Source organism: Pithys albifrons, chromosome 6, assembly GCF_047495875.1.
Source record: "Pithys albifrons albifrons isolate INPA30051 chromosome 6, PitAlb_v1, whole genome shotgun sequence".
Classification (NCBI taxonomy): Eukaryota; Metazoa; Chordata; class Aves; order Passeriformes; family Thamnophilidae; genus Pithys; species Pithys albifrons.
In genome coordinates, this window is record NC_092463.1 from 39,625,866 (window position 1) to 39,640,471 (window position 14,606).

General features: G+C 44.7%; 1 protein-coding gene across 1 annotated transcript in view; it reads right to left on the reverse strand.

Annotated features, from left to right (window-relative positions):
- Positions 1-14,606, reverse strand: part of SPINT1 (serine peptidase inhibitor, Kunitz type 1) — a 19,653-nt gene continuing 5,047 nt past the window's right edge. The window contains exons 3-11 of the mRNA XM_071558422.1: positions 10,613-10,764; positions 9,012-9,150; positions 7,525-7,695; positions 6,793-6,819; positions 5,712-5,837; positions 4,770-4,820; positions 3,802-3,972; positions 3,033-3,089; positions 1-1,971 (exon numbers count right to left, since the gene is read on the reverse strand). Of these exons, the coding sequence (XP_071414523.1) occupies positions 1,775-1,971; positions 3,033-3,089; positions 3,802-3,972; positions 4,770-4,820; positions 5,712-5,837; positions 6,793-6,819; positions 7,525-7,695; positions 9,012-9,150; positions 10,613-10,764 (1,091 nt within the window). The 3' untranslated portion in view covers positions 1-1,774. The remainder of the gene's footprint in view (positions 1,972-3,032; positions 3,090-3,801; positions 3,973-4,769; positions 4,821-5,711; positions 5,838-6,792; positions 6,820-7,524; positions 7,696-9,011; positions 9,151-10,612; positions 10,765-14,606) is intronic.

Below are 14,606 nucleotides of genomic sequence, written 5' to 3' on the forward strand. Positions count from 1 at the left end.
TAAGACAAACAATTCCTTTTTATTATCAGTGAGCACACACAAAAAAAATAAATCAAGACACTGGGTTTATTGCATATGCCCTGATAGGCTGTGGGAAAAACAAAGAGATGGAAGAAAGGGTATGAGACAGATCATGGAGGAATCTGACCAGCCCCAGGGACACTTAGGAAGATGCCTGTCGTAGGGAGAGGCATCAGATTGCCAGCAGGCTCTGAGCAGTGGTTTCTTTTCTTCCAGCCCAGGCATCAGCTCAGGAAGGCAACTCTCCTGGCACTGAAGTTGAGAGTACCTGAGCCATCGCCTGAGCTGGGCATGGCTTCATCAGAGCCTTCCCGAACCACTCTGCCCTCAGCCCTGAATTAGTCCAAGCATAGAAACTGAAGTCTACATAGATTTATGCTTCTTATACACACACGCTCACACATACACACACACACACACGCGCACATGCACATGAACACACGCACCTGTTTCCTCTCTCTTCACAGCAGTTTTCCAAAAGCAGCAGGCACTGGAATTTTGGGGAATGGTGCTGATCCCGTATCCGACGAAGCACACCAGGCACTTCGCAAATAGCTGTTTCTGCACCAACAGAAATCCTCAGCTCATTGAAGCACAAGCCTGGACCACTGAGATGTAGCAGTACGGAACTAGGAAGCATCTCACTGCAAATGGGCTATGGGGGAACACAGGGTACTTTGCCAAAGTGAGGATTTCATATGCTGCCCTGGGGCCAGGGATGAGCTCTGGGCTTCCCAGGCGAGGCTTATCTTGCAATGGGAGGGACAGGCCAGCAGCAGCAAGGAAACCTGCAGAGATTAGCTAGTGGTATCTAGTCTGGACCTGTGCTCTGGGAGATGCCATGGACTCAGGTCAGGCTGCATGCTTGGAGGAACATGCAGTAAAATCAAAGCTGAGGCAAACTTTTCACTGCAAGGGAATTGGGTCCTTCCACCCTCCCCTCATCATCAGCAGGAACTTTTATGTGAGAATAAATAAGTATTTTCTCAATGAGTCTGGGTGCAGACTGAACACTGGAAATGCAACCAGGGCAACTCACAGAGAGAAAAATGGTGGACATGTAGTACACACACGGGGCTGAAACACAGCAGCCAGGTAGAAAAAAGTGTAGGTGTGCTTTTCTGTTAAAAACCAAAGCCTAGTGATTAAAGCAGGTATTTCTGTTTCCATCCATCTTGAAAACAGGAACTGTTGCAATGTGTCACAGAACTATGCAGGTCTGGATGGTTACGTGACTCCCACAAGAACTCAAGAGACTCACCATGACCCACAAGACTGATGTGAGGCAGGGCCACATTGCAGAGGACTGGGAGAAAGGGAGGAAAATACATGGGTTGGGTGGAAGAAAGTGGCACTGCAAACAGATTGCTGGCTCTGGTGAACTTGCACCATTCACCAACATGAATGCTACAAGATCCAGCCCCAGGGTCCTTCAGGAAGTTGAACAGAGTTGTGCTCCAGGTTTAAGCAGGAAGAAAGACGTAATTCAGAGTTTCAGTGGATTGCTTGAGGTTAGGAAGGGATGGATATCAGAGAGCATCAGAATGCTCCCAGATCCTCTTTCCAGAGCAGTCATTTAGCCAAGACAATCACAAATACTAGTACTGCCAAGTTATGGCTAGGTCTTGGCCTGATGCTACAAATGTCTTCACAGAGAAAAAAATCCTTCAGGCACAGGCCCACGTGTAAAAACAGAACTCCAGAAGTTCTGGGGAGTGCTCCAGTGTTAAGCTGGAGAAAGAGAGGCTGTAGGTCAGACTGGTTTGGTGGCACTGCTATAAAACAAATGCTCAGTGTCCTCTGTGGTGGAGAGGGTTGAGTTGGTAGCAGTGGTAGGCTGACGGTGGCGGCTGTTCTTCTTCCTTTTCTTCAGGAAGAAGTAGCCAATGATCACCAGGACCACCATGATGCAGATCCCGAGGAGCACAGCAATCACTACCTCAAAGGCACCTGCAGGGATACATGAACGCATTAGAAGGGATGCTTTGATGCAGCAGATGTGGCCAGGACAAAGCAAGTTAAAACGCTGCTGCTGAAATTGTGCTGACAAAGAGAAGAGGTGGGCAACAGCTGGCAGGAGAAAGAAGAAAGAGGGCAACCACATGGCATAAAGGTAAGGCCAAGATTCATCCAGCCTCTCTCCCAAATGATGATTCCTATCGTTTCCCAGATGAACCACGCCCTCTAAAGGCTGTTTCCTGACTTCAGCAGTCTTGGCCATTTGACACCCACAGGAATATTAAGTCCTTCTGCAATGCTGGCCTTGTCTCATACCTCAACAGGGCCACCAAAAGGTGGTCAGAGAAGGCACTTTCTGGTTAGGACAATGCTGAGGGAGTGAGCTATGGTGGATAGGCTGAATTTGTGGGGAAAGTGCTCATAACACTGGTATGAGCACTTGTTCTTCTCCAGTCAAACTCCTGCCTTATCAGTACAGACAGTCAAACATGATTAATTTGAAGACTAAATCAATCTTAAGAACAGAAGTGTATAATTTCAGTTCTCTGCTGAAGAGGCAGACAGCTCTGCAGTGAAAGGACACCAACCTTCACATGGTATTCTTGTATTTTAATAGGCTTTGGGCTTTTTTACTGTTGTACAGAGGATGTATAGCATCAGCATATTTCCCCACAGTCTAGCACCCCATGTAATTCACATATCTGCTTGAGCCTTCTTTCTTGCAGAAGTTAGTAGTCCTTATGTGAACTTGGCCCCTAGGAAGAATTCTATTTTTTGATATTGAACAGTGGAATATTCATGCATGTTGATGGAAAGAAAATCAGGAGCCTCTGTATGAGCTATGGAGTTACAGACACAGGAAAAATTGGACCACAGATGCACAGTGCACAGAACCATATCCTGCCACTGCTAGGATCCCACAAAGCCCAGATTGCTCCCTCAGCTTCAAAAGGGGTGTGAGAGAGAATGCTACTGTTTGCTAGGAAAGACAAAATACTTTCCAGGACAGGGAAAAGCAATAAGCAAGATCTGTAGAAAAAATTGTTACTCACTTAAGATAGCAGTTTGGGACTCATATGATTCCCATCTTCGGCCAATTACATCTGCTTCTGAATTGGGAACACAGAGGAGGAAAAAACAGTTTACAAAGAAGGCTGGCAACAAGGGATAAGACAGGTTTCTGATGACCATATTTCTAGTGCTCTGAAGTGACTGAATGCATACAGTATTCCTTCTTGACAACCATGTTACTAAGCTCTCTGGACAGGCTATGAGGCACAATGTAGCTGAGGGTGGCAGAAAAGCAGAAAACCAGCAACATCTGTCTCTTAACAGATGTAGTTTGGCAGAATTCCTCCTGTTAGCCTCCACAGCAACACACACAAAACTCCCCAGTGTAAACCCTTCCCTTGTTTATTTAAGACTTCAGCCTAGTATATATCATTAACGATTTTTTAAATTTCTCCCCTCTCACTTGAGGAGATCTGGAGTCAAGGCAGAAGGTTAGTCTCCGTAGACCACTATACCATGTCTCCCGTTAGTTTAGTGATCCTCCTTTATCTTTTTCAGCATCAGCACCCAAAATGCTTTCCAGCTCTGAGAAATTACAGGGTGCATTGCAGAAAGATGCTGCAGATATACCATTCCCCATAAGCCACTGGTTGCACTGAAGGACACTGTGGGTCATGGCCCAGGTCTGAGAGCAGAGCTGCTTTGACTGAAAGCTCCCAAGGCACCACCTCTTTGGGACCCAAGAACTTAATCTGAAGTGATTTTCACAGTTTGATCAGAAAAACTCCAGCCCTCACTATACATGCTTACTTGTGATGCCCGAACATGATTTCATGCACTCTTCCTCTTCTTCAAAGTTGTTGTTGTTGCCACCACAGCCCCCATAGGTGAAGGGGTCACATTTCTCTGAGAATGGGTTATAGTACCAGCGGAGGATGCTTTCACCACACTGTCCAGTAGCAGGCAAGTCCACACAGTGACCTGACAAAGCAAAGGAGAGGTGCTTTAACCCAAGCAGTATCCTCCCAGAGCAGCAACATTTTCTGCTCTCAACAGAAGAGGACAAGCACTATGGCAGGGGAAATCCATAGCCAGAATAGCAACTTTCAGGTCCCCATGGCCTAGTTGCCAGCTCCTTACATTGAAATTGCCAAGATGAGCTAACATCAGCCCATAAACTCAACTAGCAAGGAAGAAAAAGGAACATTACAGTGTGCAGTTATGCTAAACCTTGGATTCAATCCCCTGTGCAAACGACCTGTCCTCCTCAGGAGGCAAAAGGGAATGTGAAGAACCTGAACACACAGAAACCACAGATCAGCTCAGGTCCCCTTTACAAGCAAGCTGTATTTAAGTTGATTTGGAATATACTCTTTTAGCCCAATGATGGGTCCACTGTCTACACTAGTACAACAGGGCAAAGGTATGGCAATCAAGCACAGGCATTGTTGTGTGTCCCACACTGCTTTGGTTTGCACTACTTCCAACAAGGTGCTGCAGGGTTTTGTAGAGGCCAGGTACTGTGCCCAGCAGGCAACAGGTATGAGACCTGTTTGGGTGGAAAAAGTTTAGGCAGGACAGTGAAAGTCTGCTCTTAACAGCTGCCCTCAAAGTCAGAAAACAGGTCCTTACTCATTTTTAATACAGCAACTACCCAGATGCTACCTCTGGTTTTGGATTTATGCAGAGAAGCAGTTTTACCATGAAACAACAGATTGAAGAGAAAAGCAAGAGAAAACCAGGTAGAAGTCAGCCTATGTTCTCTGAACTGTACATACCTTGCTTATGTGTGACATTGATTTTCTGCAGTCTATTGAATTCACGGGCATCTGCGAGGGAAACATTTCATGTTAAAACTTCTTTCACAAGTTGAAAAGAAACACCTCCATCCATGCAGACATTGGCAGTACAGGTTTTACTGCACATTCCTTTGCTATCACAAGCCAGGGAAAGGGAGATATCATTTGATGTTCCTAAGTACTTCAAAGCTATAAGAGGAACACGGGAAAAATGTAATAACGAGAAACTATTTCAAATTTCCATTCCACAAATGCAGAGACAAGACTGAGGAAAACAAAGGCTGCTTTCTTGCTTTTGTTTTCCATTGACAAGTATGGGAAAACTGCTACCACTCCAGGTTTTAAGTATGAAAAAGCACTAGTGTAGAATATTAGAAAGGGCAGGAGAGGTGAATTGTAGAGTTGCAGCCTAAAAAGGCGACAAAACACCCACATATAAGAAAGAGATTATGTAAACTCTGTCAAGAGAAGGGAGGAAGAAGGGAGGAGAGAGTGTGGAGTTGGGCATCTCACCACTCTGCATTTATATTAGCATAACACAAGCATGTTAAGGGGACTGTGTCACTGGACAGAATGGGAGCAATCATGGTTTGCTTTCCCATCTCTCAAGCCTATGAGAGCAGGCAAGGTGACTCAGTGAGAAAAATATTGGAAGGAAAGGGAAGGACAGGCTCTGAAGTCTTACAGAGAGGTGCAAAGAAGACAGCCAAAGAGTATTTAAGAGGCAGGAAACATCACAGAAGGAAGGTCATCTCTTGCAGTCAGCAGAGATACAGGAGATGGCAGAACCTGCAAATGGAATACTGCAAAAAGAGATAATGCAGCATCAGGATACAAGAACAGAAGACACCAAAAAGCAATGAGTTAGCACCTGTAATTTACACTGCAGTCATCCCTGGGCAGATACTACAAAGTACTTACACTGTTCACAGTACATCTCATCTGATCCATCAGCACAGTCAAGAGTTTCATCACACTCCAGATAAGCATCAATGCAGCAGCCATCCTTGCATCTGAAGTAGGGGGCCTGACAGTTCCCATTGCATACTGCATTATAAACAGTTCAGATAGCTCGTTAAAATTGATTGTTTCTTTCTGCCACACAGACACTTTATGAAGGACTTAAAAGCTGCTGACATGACTGGCAAACAACAAACAAGGTAGAGTGGTAAAAGTCTCTCCTCAGTGCCACTCTAGACTCAAAAAAAAATTAAAAAAAGAGGATTCCTGATTATAAATGAAACATTGCTCTGGGAACAGGCATGCTTCTTCTCAGGAAAGAAATACACAGAAGGTGGAAGCAAGAACGAGCGACTCAGGAAGAATATGGAGACATTGTCCAAGCATGGGGGATTCAACTAGGAAAGCCAAACTGAAACCTACACACTGGACTGTGAGAGCTTCCAACCCCTTTGCTCCAGAGATATTCCCAAGTTCTGAGTCCTGTGCCCAGTTCTGAGCTCCTCAGTGCACGAAAGATATTGGCATAATAGAGTGAATCCAGTAGAGACTCAGCAAGGGTCTGGAGCACAAGACCCAGTGAGAGGTTATGGAGAACACAGAGGTTATGGAGAACACAGAGGTTATGCAGAAGACAGACTCATTTCAGAGGTCCATGCACAGTAACAGGATGAGCAGGAAGAGACAGAAGTTGCAACAGGGGAAAGTAATTCATATAATGGGAAAAATTATAATGAGGGTCATCAAACACTAGCACAGTTTGATCAGAGAAAGTGTAAAATCTCCTTCATTAGAGATATCCATAACTGGATGACTACAATCCAGAGCAACGTAATGTCACTCAAAGCTGGTAGTGCTTTAAGTAGTGTGCTGGACCAGATGACCTCCAGAGGTAATTCCACGAAAGTAAAAGTCTTACTAAAGAAATTAATTTCCAGTGCCTCACTTTCCACACTGAGTCCTAATCAAAAGCCACAGGAATGGACATGAGACACTGAGCCCAAGCTCACAGTAGGATTACACCATGGTACAGGAGGCTCACCTGGCTGTTGTCGCCCACCAACAGAACCTGAAGAGACAAGGGGAAAAAATAAAATAAATTTACCACTACATAATTTGTCAGCTCAATATCAGCTTTATATTGCCTTCATATGACACCTAAAAAGTGCATATTTTCTGAAAGGAAGCCCAGGATGGGTTAGGGAGGTGAAATATGGATGCTCACCACCCAGAGACCCCAGATGAGTAGTACCCACATGAGGCAGGCTGGAGGAGAACAGGGGAACTTCCCACCACTAACTAGACCATTTCCAAATGGTCTGTCTTTTCCAAGGTTTCTGCCTCCTCCCTAAGTTGTTCACTGCAAGGGCCTGGCAGAGGCTCAGCCTCTTTACCTGAGGCAGTGCTAAATCTTTCTCAGAACTTGGCCAAGACAATGCCAAGGAGGGAGGTTAATTTAATTTTGGGAGTAAAACACTTCTGCCCCCCCCCCAACACAATGCTGCCCTCTGAATTTAGGTTTCAGATGACAGAAAGATTTGGTGAGGGCTTCTGCAGCCAGAGGCATACCAGGGACACTGTCCAGTGGAGCAGTGCTTCAGGAGCTGGGTCAGGTCTATCAGCAGTGTAAGACAAGGACTGCCCATCCATAACTAACCAAGTCTCCTCAGCTTACTGCTCTCTAACTAGCTGTCAGCCAAGAAGCTGCAGTACCTGTCCACAGGGTCATCCCAATCCTATGAAAAGGCGATCTGGATTTTCAAAGACGACTCACCTCTAACATTCTTGCATGCGAGTTCACACTCCTCTTCCCGTAAGTAGTTATTCTTGTTGGCCTTGCAGCCACCAAAAATGAACTCCTCACACTGCTGAAGGCTTGGGTTGTAAAACCAGCGTGGAAAAGATCCTCGACACCAACCCACCTTCTTAGGGGTCAAACAATGCTCTATCAAGAAAATTAACACAAAAGACTCTGGTTAGACAAGTCCTGGGGAAGGCTTTCTCCTTTGTATATGTGAAGGCACAGGAAGTCTTCCAAAGGACTTGTCTGAAAGACTTCTTGAGCAGCATGGAGAAGGAGAGTAGGGAATCATGGAATGCATTTTTTAATATGAAAGGCAGGGTCACAAAACCAAACTAGAAGGTGCCATATCCATAAAACAAAAGGAGATGCTTCTCCACACAGCACATAGTTAAGCTGTTAAACTCCTTGCTTCAGGATGTTATGTTGCCGACCACGCGCTAGGGAGATCGCAGCACACCGATATGATGTTCAAGCAAGATCTAAAGTTTATTCAAATTATAGGTATATATAACCTTAAGTGACCCCGCCCCAGGTACAAAGGTCTGACTCCATAGGCTGCGGCTGGTAGATGTACTTTTAAGGTGAAAACGAAACCTTGTAGGCTGGTCCTTCGGACCTACCTGAGTTAGGGGTGGTAACAATGTTGCTGCTGTGCAAAGATTAGATGAGGTCAAAAAGGGATTAATCCATGGCTATTAAACACAAAGACACCATCTTTGCTTAAAAAAATATTCCAGCTGCAAAATCCTTGGGAATTAGAATAGTATAGTTGGGACACACTGATCACATGTCATGTTCTCGTACTCTTTCCAAAGTACCAGTCTCTGGACACCATTGAACACAGTGTACTGCAGTTTGGTCAGACCATTAACGTCACTTGACATGACTTATTTCACTTTTATGGTACCTGTGGTAGGAGGAGAAATCCCCTGCTTAGCTATTAGTCAATCATTTGTCCAAGAACTCCCTGCTCCTAATGCACTTGTAAAGCTGAATGTTTTGATCATTAAATGAAACCATTAAAAGAAAAACATAGAAATAAAGGCAGGGACACTGAATGTCTTACAGACATCTCCACCAACCCTGCAGCCTAAGGACTTTCACAAAAACCACAGAGTCAACAACACCTTTCAGGTTCTCCTGTTTTACACCCTCAGTTGCATCCCAGGCTTCAGCCCCTCTGGTGTCAACCAGCAGAGAGCAATGATAGGCAGAGTGGGTGGGGTTATTGCAGCACACTTCTGCAGCAGGAGTATGTGAAAACCAGAAAATAGACCACTATGAAAGTGGAGACCTTCCCTTACCAGTGCAGGCTTTTACTGAAAAAAGCCGGCATACAAGTCTAGCCTCTTGGTTGGGCCCTTCTTCCATCTACTCCTCTGAGAAGAGCACCAGTAATGCCAGAGCAGCACCCAGGCTCAAGGACTCCAGCCAGACATCTGGGGGCTTAGGCTCACCTTCTGTCTGCTCAGAGTTCAGCACCATGATGGTGATGTTGGTGAAGTCTTGCTGTTGCGCAGTGTCCGTGACAGTAAGCTGGAAGACGTAAGTCCCCACCTGTAGGTTGGAGATTTCTACCTGGTCTTCTTCGTGCTTCTGAGAATGCAAAAGAAAGGCTTATGCAGGAGGAAGTACCTCTAATGAAGGCATGAACAAAGCCATGTGAGGCCCATGTTCCGGCATTAGGGAGAAAGGAGCTTGGATGGAAACCTTTAATCAGATATCTGGCATGAAAAACGTCTCAGTATTACACAATCCCCCCAAAACCATGGTCTGGTACAGTACCCAACTGGAATAGCAGAGAGAACAAGTACCACAGAGTAATTACATATTTTGTATTTTGGGTCATAGTGAAAACATGAGGGGAAAAAATAACTCTTTGGAGAAGACTGAAATACATGTAGTTTTTATTTTCCTTTTTAAAAAAATCTATTATGAATAATTTACTTAGTATATAGGGAATAAAGTAGGTGTATTTAATTATTTTGTCAGAATAGAAAGCTGTGATATTACTGACACAAACTTTTCCTCTATATTTACTTAGAAAATTGGGTCTTCATTTCCATGCTATCTCTGTTTTTAGTTAGATTTCAAAAAGAACACAGCCTTGCCATATACCATTTTAATGTAGTTAATACAGCTTAGTGTTAGTGGACTTCCATCCCCCTCCCCTAAAAGTTGCTTTGGTTGGGCAAGGACCAAAGGAAAAGGAAATGTGCACTTGCTGATTTCCATAGATCCCTTAGCACTCTAGACCTTGTCATTGCTGATGTTCAAAATCAGCTGTGGACCTGATGTACTCTTTTGCTAATTCTTTCAAAAGGTGACAAAAACTCTGTATAAGCTTCAAGGCTTTCCAAATAATTTTACAGAATTTTAATAGAAATTATTTGCTCTTCTAAAGCCACAATTCGGTTTTAGCATCTATCAAACAGGCAGTGTTCACGCCCCAGAGATACTGGATCCCAACAGGAGACATGGTTCTGCTCCAGCTCAGATAAAACAGGAAGAAGACAAAGTCCAGGAAAAGCCCAGGAGAACAGAAGCAGAGTCTTGAGACTGGATTATTCAGAGACATAGGAGAAGATGCACCACAGCAGACAGAGCAAAACTAACTGCAGGCCCTTCACTGAACTACAGGATCTTGGGACCAGAGGCAGCTCTTGCACTGAAGCTGCTGCCTCTCAGCTGCTTGCAACCAGGTAGACCAGATGTTGCTCAGGAAGGTTTGAGACAGCATCCTATGCAAGGAACCTGAGACCTCATGAGGCCAAGAAATGCCACTTCCAAGTAGTGTGCAAGAGGTTGAGGAAAACCACAAGGAGTGCTCCATAGCTTTTGGGAACCTCATGAGGCCAAGAAATGCCACTTCCAAGTAGGTGCAAGAGGTTGAGGAAAACCACGAGGAGTGCTCCATAGCTTTTGGGAACAGGCTCATGGCTGGACTGGCTTGGACAGGGAAGGACAAGGTGATCTCTAAATCAGGGCTGTGACTGCCCAACCTAGGGTAGATCACACGTGACACTGAGCAAATTGCTTACTTCCTGCAGCTCCCTACCTTCATTTCCGCAGAAGGGTTGCCAAGGATCTGTTTCCATTCATAGCTGACTATCCCTCGGTCATCCGTGCTCTCTGTGCCTCTCAGCATCACTGGCTCCCCCGGCTGCACCCTCATGTCCTTGACCGCACGGGCTATTGGAGGACGGTCATCTGCAGCAGAAATGCAGAACAAAGCACGGGTAAGAGGTTGAAGGGTCAGTTCTTGTCTCCATTACAGGAAGACAAGGGAGGGGAATTCTTCCATGTTACATCTTCAACTTCTGAAAGGAAAACACTTTTATGCAGCTGCACTCCCTGCAGTCCAAGCAAGCAACAAGCAATCAGTACCATTAAAACTGCCCTCACCAAATTAGTAACAGCACAACCCATTCTGGCAGCGTCTTTGAGCCAGTTGGCTCCCTGGTCACTTCTGTCCACAGCAACCACCACATGAGGGTGGCCCTGTGGGTACAGCCATTGTGCTTCTGACTGTTGGACCACACACTCGCAAAATAGCACAGAGTAATCTCCATCGTTCACTTTAGGGGCATGGCCTGATGTGGATGTTGAAGAATGTGGAACTTACTCTCATCATTCCCATTACTATCTCTAAGCACTATGTTAGTGTATTTAGTCAGAGCTACACAATGTGGGACTTGGATGGGAAATAGCCCTCCTACAGCTCATCTTCCACCTCACTCTCTGACTTGCATGCCTTTAAAACAGCACAAAAATTCCATTCATGGGGTTGTTCTTTTTGTACCATTTCATGGATTAGCTTACCAGCTACCTCCACAACCTATTAACCACTTTCCCAGACTGTTAGTGCAAGAGATGAAAACTGATCCCTGTCTGTGCCAGCAAGAACAACCTATACAATAATACCATTAAGCCTGACTCATAACTCCTTTTCGGTTGAATGTCTCTGATCACAGGCTTCATGAGTAGCTCAGCCCATAAAACTCCACCTGGCAGCGCCTGTACCAAGTCCAAGACTCCGTGTTCCAGTGCAGCCTGAGTCTTTTGTAAAGGCATGGACCATCATTTATAAGCTAGATATAAGTCACTCTGCCATTACACGGTTATATCAGCTATGACTGAGAAGAGAAATAGTGTTCCAACCACTTAAAAATTACTCCATTAGCTGACTATTTTCAGTGTTGCACACTGTTGCTCCTAATTTCCTGTTTCAGTGTATTTAGATTCAGATTCCAGCTGCTGACTCTTGATGAAGTCTACTGAAGGGACATTTAATATAAGGCTATACAAACAAACCTGGCCTTCAAAACAAGATACTCAGTTCTTTTGTCACTAAATTCAGTAGGATAGAGGGCTTTGCAACAAATATTCCAGAGCTGTTACCACAAATCCACCCAGAATCTTCTATCTTCTGCTATCTTTTGCCAAAAGAAATCATACTCATTCTATCCTGGTCTTTTTGCCACCAGAAAATCTCAGAGGAAGCAAACCTTACCATGTTTACACGTTTGAGCCTGTGCTCAGCCTGTCTGCAGAAGGAGGATATGAGTGTGCCAGTCCCCTGGGGCACCCCAGGCAGCCTGCTCCCAACTGCAGCCCTGCAGCCCACGGCCCTCAGTGCCTGGGACTTTGGCTACATGAGAAGAGGTCAGCCATTTCTAGCTTGTGTGGCTGCAGGGCCTCTGGATACCTTTATAACACCAGTCTCTGTGTTTCTCTATGGTCTGGCTTTAATTTTTATCATTTCACATAAGTATTGGGTGGGAACAATATTTTTAAGCTTGATCCATCCACCAAAATAGACAGAGGAGACCAAGCTGGACTGAAAGAGGTCAGGAAGATGACACAATCAGAGATGCCCACCCTGGTGTTCTCTCACCTTTGGGTGAGGCACAGCTGTCTGCCACTCCTTCCTCAGGGCTGCGTGTCAGAGTGATGGGTCCTGTCTCAGTCAGGCACAAAGACTACTGAAAGACATCAAGCAGGGCCAAGAAAAGCCTAGCATCTCTTGGTTTTGAGCAGGGCCAGTAGAATAAATCAATGGAGTTTTGCTTTATTTCCAAGTGGTCTTGCCATGAGAACATTCATAGGCAACAGCAATGACTAGAGCTGGCAATACTTTCCAAACCAATCAGCCCCACAAACACCTTGTACACAGCACTACAAGCTCTGGAAAGAGGACACATTCCTGCCAGGCAAAAGATGCCAGAAGCCTGCTAGGAGAAAGGCAGCATACAACCTCCCACCATCCTGGCCAGGGTGAGCTGAGTAGGTGGGTGGAATTGCACAAGGCTACTTTTCAACAACACAGAGACTGATCATTAACTCATGACTCCATATTTTTCCTTACATTTTGAAGCATGTACACTTTAAACAAAAAATTGCAGACCAAGCAGTTACTTTGAGTTGGGAATAGCAAAGTGAAGTAAAAGGTCAGTTCTGATCAGTGGTAAGCAATTTCTCCATATTCCATCCCTGATTAGCCAAATTTCCTGACTTTGCTCACCTCTGATAAACAGTCAAGAGTATTTCCTTATCTGTGGTGACGGACAAGGAGGAACCATCACTTGAAATGAAGAACTTTTTCAATTCTGTCTCTTTTCTCCTTAGGACATCTAAAGCTCAGTGAGTTTGGAATATTTCTGCCCCACTGACTACAAAGCCTTCCATGGTAATATGACTGTTCTTCACCTCAGCTGCAGAACCAAATGCTGATTGAGCCAGAGCAAGTATCAACAAACTGCTCATGGAAGGCCAGTTTGTTTTGCTCTGATAGACTGTTGGAAAAATGAAAGTTACTTTTGCTATAATGCTCTTTTGACTATGGAAAGTTTCTGCTGTAAAACCATAATTAAGAGGGAGGTTGAAGTTTTATGATGCATTTCTGTGGTGTGCTCTTTACTGTGAAGCATGTGCTCCTGGAGTCACATCATTAAGTGATAACTTCTGCTTCCATTTAAAGAATACGTCAGAAGGAGAAATCCAGAATGCTTAAAAAATTATATTAGTCACAATGAATTCATGCCTCAGTCTCTGATTTTTGCTTTTTTAAAAATTTCATCTAGTTTAAAGGCTTCTAGTTTGTCTGGCTTCACCTTTAGTGAGTTAACTTGAACCGAAGTTGATGGGGAAATGGGAATTCATGATATAATAAATTCCTACATGAGCCACAAAAGTAAGCATCTAAGTGCAGAGATAGATCCCACTAGAGACCTTGCTATCCAAACCTGCAGGCACCAGTGAAATCCTGTGGCAGAAAGCACTTGCAAACCTCCCAGTTTAGGGGTTCTCTTTTGGAGTTCAAATATCAGGTCTTGCCCTCAAGAAAGAAATCCACAGAAAACCAGATTTCCTCCATTCCAGAGCTCACGCAGATACACCCTGAATAGTTGAGACTATAAAGCAATGCTTAAAAATACCTCAAAATGATTTGAGGTTATCACTAGAAAGAGCTAGAAAGCTTTCTCATGGTGACTGAGGGGCTTTTACAGCCCACTGCTGACTGCCTCTGCAAAAGCAGCTTGCAAAAGAGACAAGTGTGGCTTGCACTGGGGACGCTGAGCCACTGAGAAGGGAAAAACTTCACTGGGAACAAAAGCCACTGCTTAAAGCCACTTAGCAGGGCAAGTGCATAGACAGGAGCAGAAATGAGGCCACCAAATTCCAGCATGCTGAGACACACAACCTTGGAGATTTCAAGTGACAGAAGACAGCTGAGTCTGCCTGCTGCAAAAGCAGGTGGGCAGCAGTGTGGCTGTTCCCACAAATGCTAGAGCTCTGCTCTTGCATTGCATTCAAAAGCAAACAGCTTTCTCACCCATCAGCACTAGAAAACTCGCCATTTTAACAGGCAAAGATAATGACGAATGACACTCCTGCCATAGTGCTAATTTGCCTGAGGAGGGAGAGAGAGAGAGAAGGGAACAAGGCAATGCTACATAGTGCCTTGAGAAAGAGAAACACAGGCTCTTTTTTTAGGGCTTCATCCTGGCTGCGCAGGAAACACAGTTACAATAAAGCCATACAGTTTTCCA